This window comes from Cricetulus griseus, chromosome 2 (assembly GCF_003668045.3).
Source record: "Cricetulus griseus strain 17A/GY chromosome 2, alternate assembly CriGri-PICRH-1.0, whole genome shotgun sequence".
NCBI lineage: Eukaryota > Metazoa > Chordata > Mammalia > Rodentia > Cricetidae > Cricetulus > Cricetulus griseus.
The window spans coordinates 441,182,416-441,204,777 of NC_048595.1; the positions used below are offsets into that span (position 1 = coordinate 441,182,416).

Here is a 22,362-nt window from a genome sequence, read left to right on the forward strand (position 1 = left end):
CCTACCACGTGGGTTCCAGCGATTGAACTCAGGCCACCAGACTTGGTACTGTCTTTACGCACCAACAGTCTTGCCTCATCTCATTTATGTGGCCAGCATACTGTAGTGCCCCATCAGGATTCCTGTGTGAGGCATTAGGAAGGGCAGGGCTCTAGGTGGTGCTGGCTGAGTAATAATAATTGGTGTGGGGTGTGTGTGTGTGTGTGTGTGTGTGTGTGTGTGTGTGTGTGTGTGTGTGTGTGTTAGGGGAGGGGCTGCAGTGTCTTAATGCACAAAGCCATGCTGAAGCTCGAGTAGAAATCTGTTTTGTCACCTCATCCTTCTTTGTAATCACATCACAATGCATTGTATAATGTAAACTGTGTGTCACTGTCACTTGTCCCCAGACCTAACAGAACTGGGAGGAGAGGCCTCATGTCCTCAAGTGAATGCACGCCGGTAGAGGCCAGAGGACAGAGAGCTTGTGTCAGTCTGCTCTCTCCCTCTGCGGTGTGTGTCCTGGGGATAAAACTCAGTTGCCAGGCTCTGCAGTGAGTGCTTAATGTGCTGAACCGTCTCACTTGCCTGTGTTTTCCTGAGAGTTTAAAGCTACGTGGAGATTGGTGCAGAAGTTGGAGATGGGTCTGACTGCATCAGCTAGCTTTCTGTTACCATGGATATCTTCAAAGACCAGAGCTTGGACAATACTAATCAAAGTCAATAGTTAATACAACTCACTGAAGGGGAAGCTGGTGCTTGCACTGAACCTTATCTGTTTCCAGGTTTTTGAGGTGACATCAACTGCTGGCCTTTGTGTCATGCCCTTATTTAGAGCTCTGCCTGTTACCTGAGCGCCATTGACCTTGATTTCCTCATCTGTTTCTCTGTAAAATTTTGAGTTGTTGCCTTGGCTTGAGTAGTTTACCTGGTCATCTGCATGCCATATGTGTACACATGTGTGTGTGTGTGTGTGTGTGTGTGTGTGTGTGTGTGTGTGTGTGTGCGCGCGCGCGCGTGCGCGCGCAAGTAAGTCCTGACTGGCTTTCTGATCTCTAGCAGGCTGCTTATGGCAGCATAGCTCTTCATATTTTCCTCCCAGCTTTCTTTGATGTAATAGAGAAAAGTGTGTTGGTGTATTGTGTGACCAGTTTGGTTTTTTGTTTTTTTTTTTTTTTTGTCTGTACTTGTAGCTGGTGAGCTAGGATTCTGCAGCTTGAAGAATTCCTGGGGGAGCCTCCGCTTGGGGGTGTCAGAAGCGGCTCTGCTCCAGGATCATCGCTTCTGTGCGAGACAGCTTGATGAGTTGAGGAAAAGTGACAGGTTCATTTCCCCCTCTTTGTTTAAGCCATTTATCTTTTAGCTCTTTGCCTGCCATCCGAATTGTATTGCCAATTTATTGGGATATTCACTTGCCTGGGCTCAGAAGGCACTGATTTGCATCTGACTTGAGGACAAGTGAGAGAGGGGAAGTTAATCATCCTCTGGGCTTTTGAACAGATTCTTTTCCGGTGCTTAAGTGTGGTGTATGAAATGTTCCATGTTTCTAATCAGTGTGGGTGTGTGCCACTCCCTGACCCCCGAATCAGTGCTTATAGGATGCACAGTCCACACGCAGTGTACTCTCTGGAGGACCTTCAGTTCATGGTCTCAGCACGTCTTCCTTTGAGTCAGGTCAGTGTGAGCTGCTTGGAGATCTGCCTGTGGTTCTTTCTCACTCATTCCTTTCCCTCCTTGCTTCCTTCCTCCTCCTCTCTCCTTCCTACCCCACAAGGTATCACTGTCCAACTCTCATACTGGCTTAAACTCCTGATCCTCCTGCCTCAGCCTCCTGAGTGCTGGGATTGTGGTGTGTGCTCAGCTGTCTACTTGTTCCGATGGTTGTTTTACTCTGTGGTGTGTGGTGTGTGGTGGAGCACTTCTTCACCAAGTGCTCTAAGGATAGAAGGCTGACTGCTGCTGGGACGTCTGTCTGTGAGCAAGGCCAGTCTACAGGAAGAGGAAGCGTCTCTCCTCTGTTGTGCGTTGGACCTTCTAGGTTTTTTTAGGAACTTGACACCTGCCTCCACACACGTCAGTCCTCCTGGTTCTCTAGGATGGCCTTTCCTAGCATGTACTAGTTTTGTCTACATTAACCATCTTTGAAGAAGCTAATGCTCCTTCCCATGGTCTGGACACTTAACTGGAGGTCAAGTCCTAGTTATCTACAGGCTTCAGTGATATGGAGTGGAGCTGGCCTGGGTCATGTGACTCCAAACCTTGGGAGCAGTGGTCAGCATCAGGTTCTCATGTCCGTTTCCTCACTGATCCTGTTTCTGAGGATTGGCTCACGGGGCTCACGGGGAATGCGTTAGCCATTGTTGGTGCAGCTGCAGCCATGCACAGCAGCTCTGCATGACATCCAAACCTTTCTTCGTTATGAACTCACTGTTGCTTGCTCCGTGGGTCTGGTATGTCCCTTGCATTTCATGATCTGCCTAAATGTTTCTTACTTGTCATAGTTTTACTCTGCAGTGTTTATAACCTTTCAGTATTTCCCTTGTGCTCACAATCCCCGCCTCCTTCTACTCTACAGCACAGTTTATCCCCCACGCAGACAATCCCTGCCTTTTCCTACTTTACAGCTTGCTTTATCCCCTGTGCACACAGAAGCAGAGACTCTTTGGATGCTGAGTGCCGATTCATGATAGTCAAGGAAACAAAGTCCTGAAGAATTACACAGAGGGTCTGGTCTTGTCCGTGGGATGCTTGGGCTGGATGGAAGGTTAATAAAGTGTACTCATTAGCATGCCGGTGGCCAGCCAGTGCTTCTGGCAGAGCGTCTCTCTGAGTTTGGTAGTCTCCAATGTCCCTAGGTACCCCACAATATGTGTACCATCTCAGTCATCAGTGTATGAAACAGTGTATGAAACAGTGAGCGAGTGAGGGATGCTGTCCAACCTGGTGAGAAGGCCAACTCCATGTATGTTAAACATGGGTGGAAATCAACTTGCTTAACTCTGTTGAAGCACCAATCAAGAATATACAAGGGTGTTTGGGGGTCAGCAACATTACTAAATGCATTCTAGAACCAGCAGTGTTACTAAGAGAGTTATGGAGCCAACAACATGATCAAGAACATAACTGAAGCAGGAATATGCTGAGAACAGTAGCATCACCAAGAGCATCAACATGATTAAGAACCTTCTGGAACCTTCCTGGGAATTGGCATGGGGGCTGTATGCTCCAAGTCACACTAGTCATGTGGTCATCACCTGTCTGCCCAGCCTGGTCCTGAGGATATGCTCACACCTAGAGTTTAGACCAGTGAAAGCCCAGGAAAGCAGAACACCATTCGGGGCCTGCTGGACTTCAAGCTGGAGATGTGGCTTTCAGACCGAGGCCAAGGTTCACTGAGATGAGGGAGCTAAAGAAAACAGGAGACATGGGAAACTGAAGGTCTGGGTATGGGAAGAACCCTGACAAAGGGGACTCATGGTAATGCAGGGGTGGATAGGGCGGTGGTTGTGAGAAAACAAGAAGGTGCCGATATGAGTTGAGATGCTGAGAAAGGTGGGGGAAGAGCTGGGGGGCACCAGCATCTTAACATGTGAGATCTGGGGGAGCACCAGCATCTTAACGTGTGAGATCTGGGGGTCCCCAGCATCTTAACATGTGAGAGCTGGGGAGGGGCACCAGCATCTTAACATGTGAGATCTGGGGGGGGCACCGGCATCTTAACGTGTGAGATCTGGGGGTCACCAGCATCTTAACATGTGAGAGCTGTGGGGGCACCAGCATCTTAACATGTGAGAGCTGGGGGGGCACCAGCATCTTAACATGTGAGATCTGGGGGGCACCAGCATCTTAACATGTGAGATCTGAGGGGCAGGCACCAGCATCTTAATGTGTAGACCTGGCCGTCTGGAAAGGGGGACAGGCTGGGCCCTCAGTTGTGACCCTGAAGGACACCCAGGAGAGCATGTTGGCTTTGGTGGGCACATTTTGCCCAGCAAGCTTGGGGAGAAGCTTGTGGTGCAGAGCCCTGCCCACTGAAGCCCCGCCCCCCATCCACCCTACCTGGAAATAGCCAGCGAAAGGCAGTCCCCAGCTGGTGCACAGTGAGGGTCATTTTTCAGAGCAGTGACGTTGTCTCTAGTAGGCTGGAACCGGGTGAGTTGTCTGCAGCACCATCCACACTGGCCCAGAGCTTTAGGTGGCCACCCGAGCCAAGCCAAACATGCCCATTTTCAGCTACCTACTTTGAGGTTAAATTTTAAAGGGTCTTGTATGTGGCACTATGAAAGGGGGATGGGCGTATTTCCTGCAGTGTGATTTCCTGTTCCTTTGCCACAATGGATTGTTTTACAGTACAGTCTGTTACATATGTGCAAAAGAGCTAACAGACTGTATCTGTTCAGTTGAGTTTCTCTTGTGGGTATTCAGTATTCTTTTAAATCAGTGTCCCTGAATGCAGAAAATCCCCCTCGTTCTAAGATTCTGGAATTAATGTCAGTAGCCTTGACTTTGCTCCGTCCTGAAGGTAACTGTTTATTACAGTCGGCATTTAAATCCCCGATTAATAGGAGCAATTAAACAATAGCTTCATTTCCAGCAAATTAACAACCCTAATAGGTAATTGCGACATAAATGAAGATAAATTTGTTTTAATACAACGAGATAAAAAGAATACAGATAAGAACTGAATCTCAGATTAAGAATTCAGACTTCATTATTTAGGAAAAACTCAAAGGAAAGGCCTCACCAGAAGAAATTGCAGTGTGACTTTTTTAAACATGGCCTGTCTTTGATTAGAGGGCTTTTTATTTTAAAGTGTGTAATAGAAATATTATAGGGGCTGGGTATAGCTCAGCAGTAGAGCACTTACCTAGCACGTTCAAGAATTTGGGTCTTATCTCAGCATTGAAAATCAAGATAATAAAACCTACTTAATTGAGAGACAGTAGACAACTCACGCGTGCACATACACACAGACACACTGATAGACATACATATATTGGTAGATGGAGAAACGAAAACATACATATTATACACCCAGACATAAGTAGCCTTAATCTGTCTCGGTTATGATGAAGGTAAGTTACCACAGACACTCCATCCACCATGGCCACCAATACTCTCTTGATTTGCTGGTGGCATGGGGACTACAGCTGTGGATCTCTGACCAGAGCCTCTTACTGGGCTTTTACTGGCTAGGCTGTAAAAAGCAAAGTCCCAAAGGTTGACAAGGCCTGTTCAGTATTCAATGTTCAGTTGCAGGAAAAGCTGAAAATTTGTTCTGATGGCTAAGTGATTGTTTTCTAGGAAATATGGTTGCAGTTGGGCCCCAATAGTGTTTGTGAATGAGCAGTATTGGTGACCACATGGGGTGGTTGGAAGGAACTAGACTTGAGAAGAGCTGAGAGCTGGGTTTAAGCATGATGAGTAGTATCCTACAGGTCGGTGAAGCCTGTAGGATAATGAGATTTCCCTTGCAGAGTTATGTGCCCACTGATAGGCCCTGTGACCCCTTAGAAGAGTTTCTGGCAGCTTTGATGCACAGTCATGGGGGGGGTCACACAACTAGAAGAGTAAACTGACAGTAGATATGAGAGTGTCTAATCAGAATGCCTGCCAGCCAGTTCCTGGAGCTCAGCACCCACCTCGTCCTACCCACAGCACTCACACTCCCCTTCTCAAGTGTCCAGGTGAGACTGGCCTGCATCTTGCAAGCCACACTAGTTCTCTTTCCAAAGTATGAGGCTTGTTGTTATATTCTAGAACAGCTGGGAAGGTTCCTCGATATGGCAACCACACTCTTGCATATTGAAACCTGAAAGAATGGGTTTCTAGTCGCCCTTCAGAGCTTCTCTTTCCTCATTCTTATCTAACATTTCTGCCCCACCCCCTCTGTTAGCCATCTCTCCCTGCATCTCCCTGGGTTCAGGGTGACTATTGTACTCCAGACACATGAAAGCATTAGCTGCATCCCAGCAGGTGTTCAGGACTGTGCTGTCCCCTGACTTGGGAATTGTCCTCAGGAGGACATTAGAAATTCTCAGTTTCTAGAACATGTGATGCCTCTGCTTTCCAATACTCTCACTCTTGTTCCTTTTCCTGCTTCTGCTCCAGGATCATTGCTGGTTTGGTTTTGAAGTAGTGTCTCATGTAGCCTAGGCTGGCCTTCAGTGTCTCATGTAGCCCAGACTGGTCTTCAGCTCACCATGTAGCCAGGGATGATCTTGAACTCCTGACTCCCTTGCCTCCACTTCCCAAGTGCCAGGGTTACAGGTGTGCACCATCTTGCCCAGTTTTATGGCATGCCAGGGGTGGAGCCAGAGGCTTCCTGCCGTGTACTAACCAAGCCGTGCCCCAGCCTTGCTCCAGTTTTCTTGGCTTTTCTAGCACCCATAACTTCGTCGTTACTCAAAACTTAGGTAACATAGAAGCACAGCTGGCAGACAGAACATGTGCTGACTTTGCCGTTTCCGTGGTGAGAAATATTCCACTTTAGTTTCTTTTTTTCACTTCAGAGTTACACATTCAGAGCTATGTAGGTAACTTGGTAATTAATTTCTCCTTAATTAATAAGCTACTTTAATGATCATTGTCCTCTAATTTAAAGTGGAGACATTAGTGGAAGATTCACTGTCTGCAGTGGGTTTTCTTATTTATGTGTTCCCCAGGTGAGCCCCTCACGGTTCTCCATCAGGGTCTGGGGTAAAAGGTGTAATATGCATTGTTTTGGGGTTAAAGTACAAGAGAGAATCACAAATCATACAGTGATTGCTACCCACCAAAAGCAAACTTTTAAAATATCTTTGGGGTGAAGTAGTTTGGCACACTAGTAACCCAGCATTTGGGAGGTGTAGACAGGAAGACTGCTGATGAGATGCCACCTGGGCTATAAACAAGACTGTCTCCAGCACTCCAGTGGAATTCACCCCATCCTCACTTGAGTCTTAAGCACTCAGATCTGTGTACTCAGATGGCAGGGCGGTGTGCTACCCTGAGCTCATAGCCCCATGCTCTTCCTCCACCTCAGATGTCACCTGCTCCTTACAGAGCAGTGGATCTCAACCTTCCTAATGCAGTGACCCTTTAATACAGTTCCTCATGTTGTGGTGACCCCCAACCAAAAAAATATTTTGGTTGCTATTCATAACTGTAATTTTTCTACTGTTATGAATCCTACTATAAATATTTTTTTTTGGAGATAGAAGTTTTCCAGAGGGGTCTCTGCCCTCAGTTTGAGAACCACTGCTCTTGAACCTTGTGGGAATTTATCTGAGATCTCCAAGTGTTCTAGCAGAGGTGGCAAGCCTTACATAGCTGTGCTAAGTTAGTGCAGAACCCACTCTTAATCCATTAAGGATTTGTGACCAAATCCATTGCAAATCTAAGCAGAACAATGTCACAATCAGATTTGCCTTGGAGAAGATGACCCTGTAGCATGGTTGGGCCTCAGGCTGCAGTTAGGGGTCCTTTATAGTCTTTCTGTCATCAGCTGTGGGTGGTTGAGGGCTTGGTCAGGGCATTGGCAATGAAGATGAGTTTGAGATCAACACTGGTGGTTGGACCAGTAGTCTGCTGTCTTCTCTGTCCATACCTGGAGCCGGGGGCCAGGGGCAAGGGGCTGCCGCACAGGGAGCTGAGGTCACAGAGGAAAGGCTGAGCAGTGTGGACTCTGAAGTGCCCAACACAATACAGTCAGGTGTTGGGCTCACCATGCTCATGCAGTTTTCAAATGCTCCCTGTAGAGAGCCATCAGCATTGAGGTAGTTACTAAAGAATGAATGAGCAGATGCCTCTCCAGGAGCGAATCTGGAGCTGGGAGAGGGCTGAGGACCAGAGCCTTGGAAGCCCCTTGAGAAGGCAACAAAGGCGCTTGCGGAGTTCCAGGCAGAGGGTGCAGCCAAGGACCTGGTGTACTCCAGATGTCTAGAAAAGAAAGGAATGAATGGGATATCAGTCAGCTGCAGTGGAAACTGCCCAGAGCTCATGTAGGAACAGGTGATCTGACCTCCAGGGTCCCCGAGTACACAAGGGCACAGAGACAGACCAGCTCCTAAGGTGTGGGCGTCAGAAATTGGGGAGGTGGCCTCGGCCAAGGACACAGACTTGCAGGAAGACTGCAGGAGAGAGGCCTATGCCTCTGAGTGGTTGACACACCTTGTCCCGATGGCAAGTAGAAGAGTTTATTTGTGTTTACAGTACAGCGGGTTAAGTGTTCATTATGACAAGGAAGTAGATGGCACGCTGGCCAGAGTAGCAAGCTGAGAGCTCACACACAAGCACAAAGCAGAAGGAGAACTAAAAGCAGCACCAGTCTTTTAAACTATCAAGGTCTGCCTTGAGTAACACTTCAACAAGGTCACACCCTCAGCTTCCCCAAGCAGTGCCACCTTCTGGGGGCCAAAGCATTATAATGCCTGAGACTATGGGGGACATTTCTCATTTAAGTCACCACAGTCAGTTATGGAGGTACCTTACAAATGGAGCAAGTGGTGTAAAGCAAACGGTTTCCCAGCTTCTGTCCTGGGACCGTGCAGGCTGGGCTGGAGGTCCTGCCTGAGCTGTCCAGGCACTGTCTGAACAGTTGTTCTCATCTCTCTGGTTTGTCTTTTGTTTACTTGTTATAGTTGGGGGTGTAGTTTGCTTGTTTGAGATTGGCTCTATCTTAGGGTGGTCCAGGCTGGCCTCCTGCCTCAGTCTTCCAGGTTCTGCAAGACCAGAGAGCTGGCTGTTACTGAGTCCTCTTTATCTGCTGGATGGAATGAGGTCATAGTTCTCCCACCATGCTCAGCCTCAGGCAGCAGACACAGGGCAAAATACTTATATGTGCGTGGTCACATGGCCATGAACAGAGGGCTCACTCTCCTCGTAGGACCAAGATGAGTCATGCTTTTGTGTGGATGGCCCATAGAGTCATGGAAGAAGAGAAGGGGTTTTTGATCGGGGTTGAACAGAGCTTTCTTGTTCAGTAGAAAATGTACAGTTTATGGGGAAAGCAAGTTTGTACATTTCAGCTTTTGTTCTTAAGGTCTATAAATTTTCCTAATTGAAGAATGGAGCTGTGTACATGGATATATGTTTCAGTTTAAGTATATCATACATTAGCCCAGATTAGGCAGAGCTTTTCCAACCTGGAGGAGACCTTTGTCACACTCTCAAGCATTAACCCACCTCCGCCATAAGGTGGCGCCATTCTGACATCGCTCCTCTGGCTGGTTTTGCCTGCTTGCTGTGTGAGCCTTAGGCAATTAAATCCATTGGTAAGACTGAAGGCTGGCTAAAGGGAGAGGTTTTGTTTTGTGTTTGCCTCCTACTCAAATCCAAACAGAAGGCTGAATTGTAGAGGAAGCAACGCCATGGAGAATAGAGGAGTTGGTGGGCGCCGTGGTAAAAGGGCAGTCTTCCTAAGTGACAATTCCAGATGGAGCCCGCCCAGCACGGGTGTCCAGAATCCCACCAAGGGTGAGAGAATATTAAACCTCAATAGTAAAAGAAATAAAGCCCATTCTTTGGGGCTTGGGTGTTTGTATGTTTGATGCATAACACATTAAACAAGACATTTACATATGTGTATTGATATAAAATACGTAGTCATATATTTGTTGAATGACCAAGGTACTAGCTAACCAGGGGATGAGATTGCCCAAACAGTGGGGTCTGAGGTTTTATCTTTGAACCTACCAGTACTTAACATATTCAAGTATCACCTGTGATTACAGTTTGAAAGGGGTGGGGCCTGCCCTCTGTACTCGGTGGCCTGTGCCTTGGAGTGGTGATTAGAGAAGGGCCAGACACTCGCCTGTTGGGTTTAGGGACCCTGTGGATCTGCCCAGATTTCCACACAGTGCTGTGATGGTGGACGTGATCCTGTAGTGAATAACATGGTCTCTTCCTGATTGGAGTTGTCACTATGCTTTTTATTCACCTAGTGACCCTTCTAGGAAAGTCTTTAACCAAGGCACCGGGGATGCTATTTCCTCCCTGGTACACAAAGCAGGTAGCAGCAGCAGCCTTTAACAAACACATGGCTGTTAGCAGGAGTTCTACAGCACAGGGTAGACCTTCTTCACCTTCCCCTTTTCTCATTCGCTTCAGCCTTACCCAGAATCCTCTTGTCCTTCATTAAGTAAATTTGCCCCTGTTCTTATGTTTTATCCTGTCTTACCAAAGTACTCCTGGAAATGTAGAACTTTGTAAGATTATTTTCTTTCCTTTATTGGTGTATGGGAGTTAGAAGGTCTTAAGAATAATGAGCAAGTAGGTCAGACATGAAAAAAATGGAGTAACAATAAATGCTGTTGGTTGTTAGATGTTGTGGATCTGTGTTTTGGTCTTTACGTTGGAAGAGCAGTCGCTGGCGGCGGGGGTGGGGTGGGGGGGTTGCTTAGGCTTGACTACAGCCACACTCTGAGCCATGCATTGGGGCTTTGCTCTTTATCCCTGAGTACTTGCCCAGCGCCTTCTAAGAATGGCAGGCATCTGCATTTGAAGTTCCACAGCCTACTGACTCAGTTTCTTAACCCTTCCCTTCGGGTGGAAGGCCTGCATAGCAGGTGTCCACAAAGCTCCCAAGAGTGGGCATGTGAGCTTGTTTCGTGCCTCTCTTCTATGTTCTGTGGTTAAGTCATTGTGGGACCAGATTGAAGGGATCTCAGACTGGGAGTAAAACAAAAAGTTGGTCATTTGAACCTTTTTTTTTTTTTTTTTTTTTTTTTTACAAAGGATTGGTAATGGGGTATAGTGGTTACATTTCTGTTGCTAAGGCAGAAATCCTGACCCACCAAAAAAAATTAGAGGGGGAAAAGTTGATTTTGACTACAGTTCCAGAGGGGATATGCCCATCTTAGCAGGGAAGGCATAGCAACAGGAGCATGAAGATAGCCTTGCAGCCAGGAAGCTGACTGATCAAATTTCATTAGCATACAGGAAGCAGGAAGGGAGACCAGAAAGTGGGACCCAGGCTGTGAAGGCCACCACAGTGAGCCATTCCCTCCAACAGGACTCCACCTCCTAACATTCCCAGAACCTCCCCAGCCAGCACCAGCTGGGACAGAGTTTCAAGCAAGTGAGCCTGAGGGCGCCTTTCACGTTGAAACCACAGCACCCAGGCAGTTATGATTTTGCATTAATTTGGGTCTTGAGATGTCAGAACCTCCCGGTGACAGTTACTTACTGTGCAGTCCTTAGACACTGACCTTAGATTTTATTTTTGAATTCACATAATGATTTTTTTAAAAGATAGTCTAATATACATTTTCAACAGTCCCTGATCAATATACCAATGGCTTTGAAATGACGGAGTACCACGATATTCCTCTGTAATTTAAACATGATTAGCTGATGAAGGTTATGATCAATACATGGAGGCAAGATGAATTAATTGCTCCATCCTTTGGAGGTGGGCCATGACTGCTGAAGCCGCTGCTTCGGCTCCGGGAAGCATTTTTTATAGACTGCATTTCCACTTAGTCATGTTTAGCACATCACTCATTTGCACAAAAGCCATGAGCTGTGGACACATCAGTTCCCGCTTAAGGTTGTGTTCATGTGGAAGAGAAATTATCTGTGAGTACCTGTGGCCTCTGTCTCCTGTAACCGTTGGTCCTAGACAGGCAAAGTGCTTCAGAAGCAGAGGCAAGGGTGGGGAAGTTCCAGGCTTACCTCCAGTGCCTCTCTCAAGACCTGTCTCAATTCGGCTACAAACTGCAGCCACTCTCCTGCAGTGACACCTATTGGTGTAAGAATGGGTTTCTAATCATTGACTTCCTTTGCAGTTAAATTCCACATGCTTCATCAGCAAGCCTGTTTGCTGAGAGAAGTTATGGCCGGTTGAATTTAGATATATATTGATTAAGATAAACTGGTCATATGTTAGAATTTTTAAAAAAGGTCCTTGTTATAACTGCTCTTGCTTGAGTATAATTCTACGTAGCCTCTAGAGTTATACGTCATTCTTGGGCTAGAGGGATAGCTCAGCCGTTAAAGGCTAGGCTCACAACCAAAAATATAAGAGTTAAATGTCATTCTTTAAGCAATGCAAAAATAAATAAATGAAAACAAAAGCTTTCAAAGGGATTTTGCTCAATTTTCCTTATTTGGGATTACTTTTTAATGACTGGAAAATGCTATTTTATTAGGATAGCCTACCTTAGGCAGGCATGTGTTCTTGTTGTACACTTGAGTCCCCTGAGGTGGTCTAAGTGGGCTGGCTAAAGCCTTCAGGAGTCAGGACTGGTCTCTTTTGCCTCCTATCTCACTGGTGTGGCTTCCATCCCTTGTCACTAATGGTCCTGGGTGGCTCCTGGCACCAAAGTCACATCTGTATATTTCAGAGAGATTAAACAAAAAGACAGAAGAAAGGGGCAAAGAACAGCTCTCACCTGAAGATGGGTCCTGAAAGCCACATGAGCTTTCCGCCTTCCTCACATTGGCCAGGCTTTGTGTATTTATGCTCTAGTCCCAGTGCTCAGGGCTTGCTTGTGTTCCAGTCCCATTGGCCAGGGCTTGCTTATGGGCCATGTAGTCAGCTGGGGTATGTCCTATATATCCTGGTGGTCAGGTATCCAAATGAAACTTGATATGGATGCAGAAATGGCAGGAGCCAGGGATCACCTCATATCCAGCCGCTAGCCTCACAGTGATGTCTCCTATCTTTGTGTCCACTAGTGGCCCAGAAGATTGTCGCCACGAGGAAGAAGCAGCAGCTGTCCATAGGCCCCTGCAAGTCCTTACCCAACTCACCAAGCCACTCCTCTGTGTGTTCTGCCCAGGTGTCAGCCGTACACATCAGCCAGGTACGAAAGGTGGTGCGGGAGGCGAGACAGTGAGTAAGCGCCGAGGAGGACTCGGGGCAGGGGTGTTCACAGCCAGTGCCGAAGCTGTTATCTTTTTTTCTTTCTCCAACTTTGTAAATAACAGCATGTTTATGATTAACTTCCCGTTTCCCTTAGAAGCTGCTGTGGCCAGGTGGGCTTTATGGGAGTCAGGTCTTTAATGTTCTCTTTGCATACTGCCTGCTTTATGAGGTATGCTGACATGGGGTATTACTGGTAATACCTGTGTAGTGAGTCTTTCCCTGTCCCACCAGCCAGCTCCCAAATAATGACACAGAGACCTCTTACTAATTATGACAGCTCGGCCTGTGGCTTAGGTTTGTTCCTAACTAACACAACTTAAATTAGCCAATTTATATTAATCTACATTTTACCACGTGGCATTACCTCTCTTCCATCTTTTACCTCCCGTTTCTTCACCGTGTCTCCTGGCATCTTCCCCTTTCTTCTCCCTAGAGCCCTCTCTTCCCGAAAGTCCTGCCTAACCTCTTTATGCATAGCTATTGGACATTCAGCTCTTTATTAAACCAATCTCAGCAGGATATCTTCACACAGTGTACAAATATCCCACAACAGGTATATGCTGCCGTCTTCGCTGTGGATTGAAATCACTGGCTTTGCTCTTGGTCACTTTGTAGGGTGAACAGTTGTGAGTAAGTCTTACTGGCTAAGGAGTGCACTTATGCTTAGATCTGGAAGTTGGCTATAACTACCATCTCCTTTAGGCCCTGTAGAAGGCCTTCCCTAACAACATTTTACTAAATTATTAATTTGAAAGCAAGGTACTTATCACAGGGATCCACCCAGGACCTCACTAAGGAGCTGGTGACTTGCTGGTCCAGCCATACACCTGGATACCTTCACGATTGGTGTCTTCAGGTTTTGAATGGTGTAAAAATGTTTTAGGATAGTACTCTGATTTGTGAGATGCCATTTAAGAGTGGTTGCTTGGTGTTCTGAGTGGCCATTTTTAACTGCAGTTTTGTTTTTCAGAGGAAGAATAATTATTTTTTCCCCCATTTTTTTTCAACGTTTGCTGCATGTGGTAACGCATACCTAGAGTCTCAGTAGTCTTGAAGCTGAGACAGGAAGATTGCTTTAATTGAAGTCCAGCATGGGCTACATAATGAACTTTAGGTCATCCCAGGCTACAGAATGAGACACTCTGTCTCAAGAAGCAGAAAGAAAATTTCAAGCTCCACTATGGATCCCTCTGAGGTCCTTTTTCTCAGATAAAGCAGCACTTTTTTTCCAGCAGCACTCAGTGCTAGTAAAATTGGCCAGATATGGGGAGTTGACACCTTGTCTCCCAGATGCTTCTTCATTGACACTTGCTATTTTTTCTTGCTGTGACCCTGCTTGGTTGGTTTTTATGCTGTTCAGTTCACAGAGCGTTGATATTTTTGTTTGTTGGTTTAATTTTTACAGACAAGTAACGGAGGTGGGAGTTTGAGTGATTACTCCTCCTCTGTCCCCTCGACCCCAAGCACCAGCCAGAAGGAGCTTCGGATTGATGTCCCTCCCACTGCCAACACCCCAACGCCTGTCCGGAAGCAGTCCAAGCGCAGGTCTAACCTATTCACGGTGAGTGACGGTCCTCGGGACCAACCTCTCAGTATTACCTGGCATCTTAATTGCAGTGACATGTCTGTCCCAGGGTCCAGTGATGTTTGCAGAATCCAAGCTAAATTTAATGAGAATCACAATGACTCTGGAGTGGAGGAAGTCGTGAGAAGAAAAGATTTGGGTTCTGAGCAGATGGCAATTACCTGGTGGGGACTGAGTGTGAATCCTGAGGAGTTTGTGCACAACCTTTACCCTTCCAGGACTTTCCTGGCCTCACACTAAAGTGGACACAAAGAGATGGTGAAGGTCTTAGGGGATTCCCATTTGCCCCTGACCAATCACAGAGAGGCCTTAGCCAGCAGCCCTGTTTACCTGTTGAGGTCTGAGAACTGTCCCCAGAGATGGGCATGGGACTAGAACTCGCTTTTCCTTTAATATTGCAACCCTCACCCCTCTCTCTGGGACTTCTAGGGACTCCCTGTCATAGGCTTCTCTCGATCTTTCCTCAGAGTTCTCCAGGGATGGTCCTGGATTGGAAATTTGTGCTTTGTTTTAGAAACCCCAAGTCCAGGGTGGGGCCAGGCACGTGCACTTTCACAAGCTCTTTGGACTGATGGGTGCAGATACTCCATGAACTGGAGAAGAGGTGGACACATACTGTTTCCTGCCTCTTATGCCCAGCAGACATCACCAATCAATCATGGATGGCTTTGCAGTTGAGTCTTTCTCTCCCTGTCCATCTCTGCAGTGTCTATATTTAAAGCCTATGTACATCATTGGCCTCTAGTTTTGGTTGGGCCAGACTGGCTCAGCCACAGAATAGTTTCTTAGTCCTATCTTGACCTAAAGGAGGTCTTCCAGGAGTAGCTAGAAGTTCATTGTCTGGCCTGATGCCTTCAGTTGAAGATGGTCACATGGTGCTGTGGGTACCTGACACATCTGTATGTGCCTCACTCTTTCCCACCATTTTTGTGGCTGCCTCCATGGTTAGATTATTCATGCTCAGGTCTGCTGATGACAGAAGGTCCCCTTTGAGCCACCCTGTCCTTTCCTTTGCTGGCCTGTATCCCGCAGCTCTCACAGGCACTGCTGGCTGCTGTTTGACCTTAGACAAATCACTGAACCTCCCTGATCTGGGAGCAGTAGCTACTCTGCAGTGGAGCTGTCAGTTGAGAGAACTCCCCAGAGGAGCAAAGGAGTCTTAGTGGTATTATTTGTGGGTTCTGTTTCCATTGCTATTGAAATCAGGAGCATGGACATCAGTGATGCTCAGCAGAAGTAGTTGGTGGACTGACTGCTCAGTAGGTGTGGAGGGGTTGTTTTGGCTTCTACATGGTACAGGCAGGTGTCTCATGATGGTACAGGCAGGTGTCTGAAGATTATACAGGCAGGTGTCTGATGATGGTACAGGCAGGTGTCTGAAGATTGTACAGGCAGGTGTCTGATGATGGTACAGGCAGGTGTCTGAAGATTGTACAGGCAGGCGTCTGATGATGGTACAGGCAGGTGTCTGAAGATTGTACAGGCAGGTGTCTGAAGATTGTACAGGCAGGTGTCTGATGATGGTACAGGCAGGTGTCTGAAGATTGTATAGGCAGGTGTCTGAAGATTGTACAGGCAGGTGTCTGATGATGGTACAGGCAGGTGTCTGAAGATTGTACAGGCAGGTGTCTGATGATGGTACAGGCAGGTGTCTGATGATGGTACAGGTAGGTGTCTCATGATGGTACAGGCAGGTGTTTCATGATGGTACAGGCAGGTGTCTGATGATGGTACAGGCAGGTGTCTGATGATGGTACAGGCAGGTGTCTGATGATGGTACAGGCAGGTGTCTCATGATGGTACAGGCAGGTGTCTGAAGATTATACAGGCAGGTGTCTGATGATGGTACAGGCAGGTGTCTGAAGATTGTACAGGCAGGTGTCTGATGATGGTACAGGCAGGTGTCTGAAGATTGTACAGGCAGGTGTCTGATGATGGTACAGGCAGGTGTCTGATGATGGTACAGGCAGGTGTCTGATGATGGTACAGGTAGGTGTCTCATGATGGTACAGGCAGGTGTTTCATGATGGTACAGGCAGGTGTCTGATGATGGTACAGGCAGGTGTCTGATGATGGTACAGGCAGGTGTCTGATGATGGTACAGGCAGGTGTCTGAAGATTGTACAGGCAGGTGTCTGATGATGGTACAGGCAGGTGTCTGATAATGGTACAGGTGTCTGAAGATTGTACAGGCAGGTGTCTGATGATGGTACAGGCAGGTGTCTGATGATGGTACAGGTAGGTGTCTCATGATGGTACAGGCAGGTGTTTCATGATGGTACAGGCAGGTGTCTGATGATGGTACAGGCAGGTGTCTGATGATGGTACAGGCAGGTGTCTGATGATGGTACAGGCAGGTGTCTGAAGATTGTACAGGCAGGTGTCTCATGATGGTACAGGCAGGTGTTTCATGATGGTACAGGCAGGTGTCTGATGATGGTACAGGCAGGTGTCTGATGATGGTACAGGCAGGTGTCTGATGATGGTACAGGCAGGTGTCTGATGATGGTACAGGCAAGTGTCTGAAGATTGTACAGGCAGGTGTCTGATGATGGTACAGGCAGGTGTCTGATGATTGTACAGGCAAGTGTCTCATAGACTACAGAAATGTAAGATGGTGCATTGTAAAGTTTCTTAGACATACAACATGAGCAGTCACATGAACAGTTGGTTTCTAGCTGGACACCCAGAATAGGACTCTTAGATAAAAAGGGTACTCATCCACTTGTGACTCAATAGGTCCAAAAACCCAATAGCCGAAGCCACAGCCGGCTCCAGAGGCATTGGGCTTCAGGAATGTACTAGTCCTGGAATGATGGATGAGAAGTTTCTGTGTCCCCACTCTACACTGTTAGGAGTGGCTGTGGAGGCCCAGCCGTTGGTTCCTGCCTAGCACCATTCAGTGTGCATTAACTTTGGTTTCTACCATCTGAAAGAAATATGAAATCCAGGAAATAGTGTTTTAAACAGAACCATTTGTAAGGAGATCCTGTCCCTCTATCCAAAAAGATACTGGGGCCTGGATGATTGACAACTCCCATGACCTCCTAAGGACCTGAAGAAAAAGGAGGAAAAATGACTTGGCTAATAATAGCTGCTTTTGAAAGCCCTGGCTGTGCTCAGTGTTATGCTCATGGCCAGAGCTGGCCACATGGCCACAATGAAAGAGAAAGAAAGGCCAGCAAGCCGTAGAGTTACAGGTCTTATACAAGCTGGTTAAAAACACAGTGATGGAAGATGCCGATCAACTGCATCATAACTGACATGTCTTAGAATGCCACTGGCTGCACGTGTGCATTGTATTTGCTCTCTTCCTCTGTAATGTCAGAAGACAGTTTCAGAGCAAAGCATTTTTTAAAAAAAGTTGAATCCAGCTGCCCAGCTGATGTTCATGGGACAGAAATTTTGGGTCCAGCAAGAATCTAGTAACGCAACAGGTTTGTGTTGTGGCATTTAAGGATCAGTTCGCTGAAATTCCAAGAAAGGGCCAGCAAATGGGTTGCTCCCAGGTTTGGCTCTGCCATTGGGTAGAATGGCAGTAGAGGTGGTGGTGAGCATTTTGAGTTTGAAGGACTTGGAAACATCGACTCCACTAGATGTCAGTGTCATACCAGGAATGAAAAGAAGGTGAATTAATTCTGAAATCTGAGCAATTAAGAATCCAGATTTCAATAGGTAACAGCTTGCTTCTATCTTTAAATATGTCCAGTCTTGCAGAGTCTTCATCTCTGTCGCTGTGGGTGACATTTGACTAACATTGTCAAAGTGTGTATGTGTTTAGACCTGTCAACGGTTGTACCAGATGCAAACCATCTTAGGTACTGTTCCACAGCCCAGTGTGAATGCAGCTAGCTGGTGGGCTCTGTCCACTTCTCTATTAGCTCATTCTAAAAACCTGGAGGCCATCTGTATGTACATAGTTCTCATCCCGCCCTCACTTGTCTTTTAAAATGGTTCTGTGCCACACAAGGATAACTTCTTCAGCTCTCAGATGCTTTGTTTACAAACACACAGTATTTTACATGAGGTTATATAAACTAAATCACTCCAGTTGTAGCATGTTATACATTACTTTGCAGTGGCAATTATGTATGCCTTGCCAATGGGAATTTAAATTGTATCATGTTTTCTGTAAGGCCATTGCCTTGAGAAATGAAACATCAAAAGATGACCCATTGGGTGCCTGCTTTAGAAATGAAGAATTTTTTTTAGAACAGTTCATTTAGTAGCCTGATTGACATGTAGTTGAAATATTTTATTGAAAAATACTTTGAAATATATAAGAATTACAAAAAATAAAAACTGCATATGTATTCTCTGTGATAATCATCAGATTGATCAGGTTGCAGTCACTGCTTCATGAAGGACACACATCCTCAGTGAAAGTCCATGCCTCCTCATCCATTTGCCTGCCTCCATTCCAGGGCTTGCCACTTACCTGAGTGGGTATCTGTGTGTTGCCTGCTTTTGTGGGTGTGGAGCTGGCAAGGCTCCTTAAGTTCTGTTTGGCGTTGCTTTATGTTTTTTCACGCTTTTAAAGAATTGTGTCTTTCCGTGGTGTTTTAAAAGCTTGCTGTGTGGTGCTGATACCATTAAACAGATAAGCATACCAGTACCCAAAGATTGCAAAGAACCTGGACCTACTCAGAGAAGTTCAGGGGAGAAAAAAAAAAAAGGACAATGAGATCCATATGATAAAAGAATTGACACTTAGTGTCTTGCGGAGAGCAGGAGCCCTGAAGCCTGGCATGGTGTTTTCCATCTGCTCCTGCTTTATTGGTTGGAGCTGAGAAAACAGGCTGTTTGATAGGCAGCATTGCCAGTCATGATTCTCTGCCAGGTGTACAAGGAACTTTGTTTATTGCGTATAGGGAGTTACACATTTTTGAATGTGTCTCCGCTGTCTGGGGCTCAACAGTCCTTCTGGTGGCGTTAAGTCTCCAGATGTGCAATGGGTGTGAGAAACTCTGGTTCTGAAGAATGCAGCAGGCTGGCTATAGCAATGGGTACCGAGGGCTGCCAGCAGCATCTAATGAGCAGTTCTGGCAGAGAGGGGAGGAAACGTACCACTGGAATCTCTGAAGTGGACAGGAGAGTAAGGAGTCTTCCCCTTGGGATCTAGAGGTGCAGGGTTTCATATCTAGAGGATTGGTTGTGGTTTAGTTGTTGGATTCCAGTCTCCTGTTGTAGTCGACGGCAAACCCTCTGCCCAGCAGCTTAGCTTGTTGGAGCTCCTTTAGTTTGATGACACTTTCCCCAAAAGTGGCACCGTCGTTGATGGATTTCCTTTTTTTCCAATGTGTACCCTGAGTTTCTGTCTCATTGGTCTCTGAGCCTGTGATTGTGCGGAGCACAGCTCTTGTTTCTTTACATATTTGGAACCATGTGCAGTGTTCAGCAACTCTGTCTGCTGCTTCCTGATTCCACGGAATCAGGAATTCTGCTCAGAGAACAGCGACTGGGGACAGACGCACCGCCTCCAGGAAAATGTTCATTTTTTTAAAATGTTTGTTTTGTTAATTATTCTGCTTAATGGAGAATAATGAAGATGGATTTTCAAATTTAGGTATTTAGAACTGCTAAAGTTCCCCAAATGCTCTTAATGCTCTCCATTGGTTCAGAATTTCTGAAATATTGTCGGCCCTGAGCTTAGGATCTTAATTTTCCAGTTGGAAACCTCATGTGCCCACCTTCCCACCAACTGACGTCAAGTCTTGCTATGCGTTACTAGCTGAAGAGTAAAGACCAAAGGGGTTTCTGTAGCATAGCTGAGGTCCGTGATGATGGCATACAGCATGGAGGACCCAGGAGGCATTTGATAAATGCAAAAGCCCCTGTAATCAGCTAAGAAGCTAGCTTTCTCACGTGCGTGGCCACGTGACAAAGTCACCACCTTTGAAGTGCCCTTGCTGAGTTGATATCACAGGCACTTTTCTCTGGGTCTCTGGCAGTAACCTGTCCTGGAATCTTGGGTCTGTCCTGTCAGCCCTTGCTTTTATTACCTCTCAGGGCCTTGCCCTTTTGGACACTGCTTTAGAAGCATCGTCTGCTCCATTCCACATCCCTTTGAATCTGAATTTCATTAGCTGCTCCCAGCAGCACCGGACACTACCGAGTCTCTTCGTTTCATATATCATCTCAGATTTGAAAAGCACAGGAAAATGTTTCTCCATTTTCAATATTGCGTGAGTAATGTTCCCATTGGAAAGTAATGGAGTGAAGTTGTCACTTGTCAGCACTGTTATTAAGGAGGAGTCTCAGATCTTTCTCTCATAATAAAATAAATCTGTCAGACAATCACCACGCTTACGCTTGCTCATGCCAGCAGGAGATGGGACATGGACGGTGGCTGGCGCTCCTGCAGCTTTCCCCAGGTGCCCTCCTCTCTACACCTGCCAGCTACTGGGCAGTTCACATAGCATCCACAGATCCGTCCAAGATAATTGGCTCGAGAACCTGGCAAACAAACAGTTGCTCATTGCACTCGGAATATTGACATTTTGTCAGAAAGAGATTTTCACTTCTTGCCTCCGTTATCTTTTTGTTGCACAGTAGACTGCTTTAACTTTGAATTGCTGTTTTCTAACCGTCCAGAAGCAATAAAAGGAAACATTGCTTGCCCCTTGAAACAGCTCACCAGGGGTATACCAGTAAGTCACACCGCTGAGTGGTTAATAGACTTTTTAAATCATCTGGACATTAATTTAATCCATACATTTCTGTAGTTGGGCTTCCAGATAACCTTTGAGGGCCCCTTTCTGCTCAGCTGTGCTAACCGCAGCTCTAGAATGTGTTTTCTCGTTGGGTGTTGCTTTCCTGGATGGTCCATTGGTTTCTAGTAATTGCATTTTGAACTCTTTAAAAAAGAATTAAAAGATAATTTCGCAGTAGAAAAGTCAGGGGGAAAGTTTAGAAAATTCTTTTGGAATGATGAGTCAGTGCAGACAAACGGCTGGGGGTGTCGGTTCTGAATCCTGTTGGCGGGAGCTCTGGATGTAGGGGCGAGACCCGTCTGATAGCCACAACCCTTGCCCAAATGCTAACTTTACTTTTGCTTGCAGTCTAGGAAAGGGAGCGACCCAGACAAAGAGAAGAAAGGCCTGGAGAGCCGTGCGGACAGCATCGGGAGCGGGCGAGCCATCCCAATTAAACAGGTACACTTGTCCCCTTCCCTGCCTCGCTGGAGCCACACCTCAGTGCAGCCTGAGATGGTGCTGGCTCGGGCACCAGGGTTTGTTTGATGTGCTCTGTTGATGAATGTAGAAGTCACTCACTTGACATCAATTAGAAGGGGTTCCTGTGTGTATTAAAATGGGATCATTAGAATAAGAAGAGGGAAATTCGACAACAGCGCTAATGAAGTGCGGTCTGCCCGCCTGCATATGGAGTGTGTTTCCATGCTGCACTGGCTTCAAAGGCTGCCTTTGTAGCGTGGCTTTGATTGGGCCGCTGGCCGCCAGGCGACAGGGGTAAATCAGATCGCTGCAGAAGAACCCCTTGTGATCACAGGAATAGCCTGATGTGGCCCTAATTTGCTCTTGCAGACGGACATCTGAACACTGTTTCAGGCTGGTCTGTAACAACGAGGCAATTAGTTGTAATAATCATAGCTGGCGTGTCAGCTGTGCGCTCTTGTTTGTAATTTGCTAATGAAGGGATTGTAACTTTGATTAGGTTCAGTTTCATTTAGACCTTATTATACACAGGAACATTTACAGCTGTAATGTGGGGCCTTAATTAAACTTCCCCATTACACAACAGGACTTGAATTCAAGCATTTGTTTTGGCCAATGTTGCTAGCCTGAAATGGGTTTTCATTAGCCCGGAAACTGGGTACTAAATTGCTTCACGTCTCTAGCAAGACACACTGGAATTCACGTGTGACGTCTTTTGCTGCTTCATTTCCGAAACAATAAGAATAAAGAGTTCAGGCCTGCTCAGCGGCTCTGCA

General features: G+C 46.5%; 1 protein-coding gene across 9 annotated transcripts in view; it reads left to right on the forward strand.

The window, feature by feature from the left end:
- Positions 1 to 22,362, forward strand: part of Agap1 (ArfGAP with GTPase domain, ankyrin repeat and PH domain 1) — a 459,921-nt gene that overhangs the window by 197,944 nt on the left and 239,615 nt on the right. For all 9 annotated transcript variants that reach the window (XM_027397516.2, XM_027397517.2, XM_027397518.2 and 6 more), the window contains exons 7-9: positions 12,637 to 12,764; positions 14,232 to 14,387; positions 21,473 to 21,565. In XM_027397516.2, the coding sequence (XP_027253317.1) occupies positions 12,637 to 12,764; positions 14,232 to 14,387; positions 21,473 to 21,565 (377 nt within the window). The remainder of the gene's footprint in view (positions 1 to 12,636; positions 12,765 to 14,231; positions 14,388 to 21,472; positions 21,566 to 22,362) is intronic.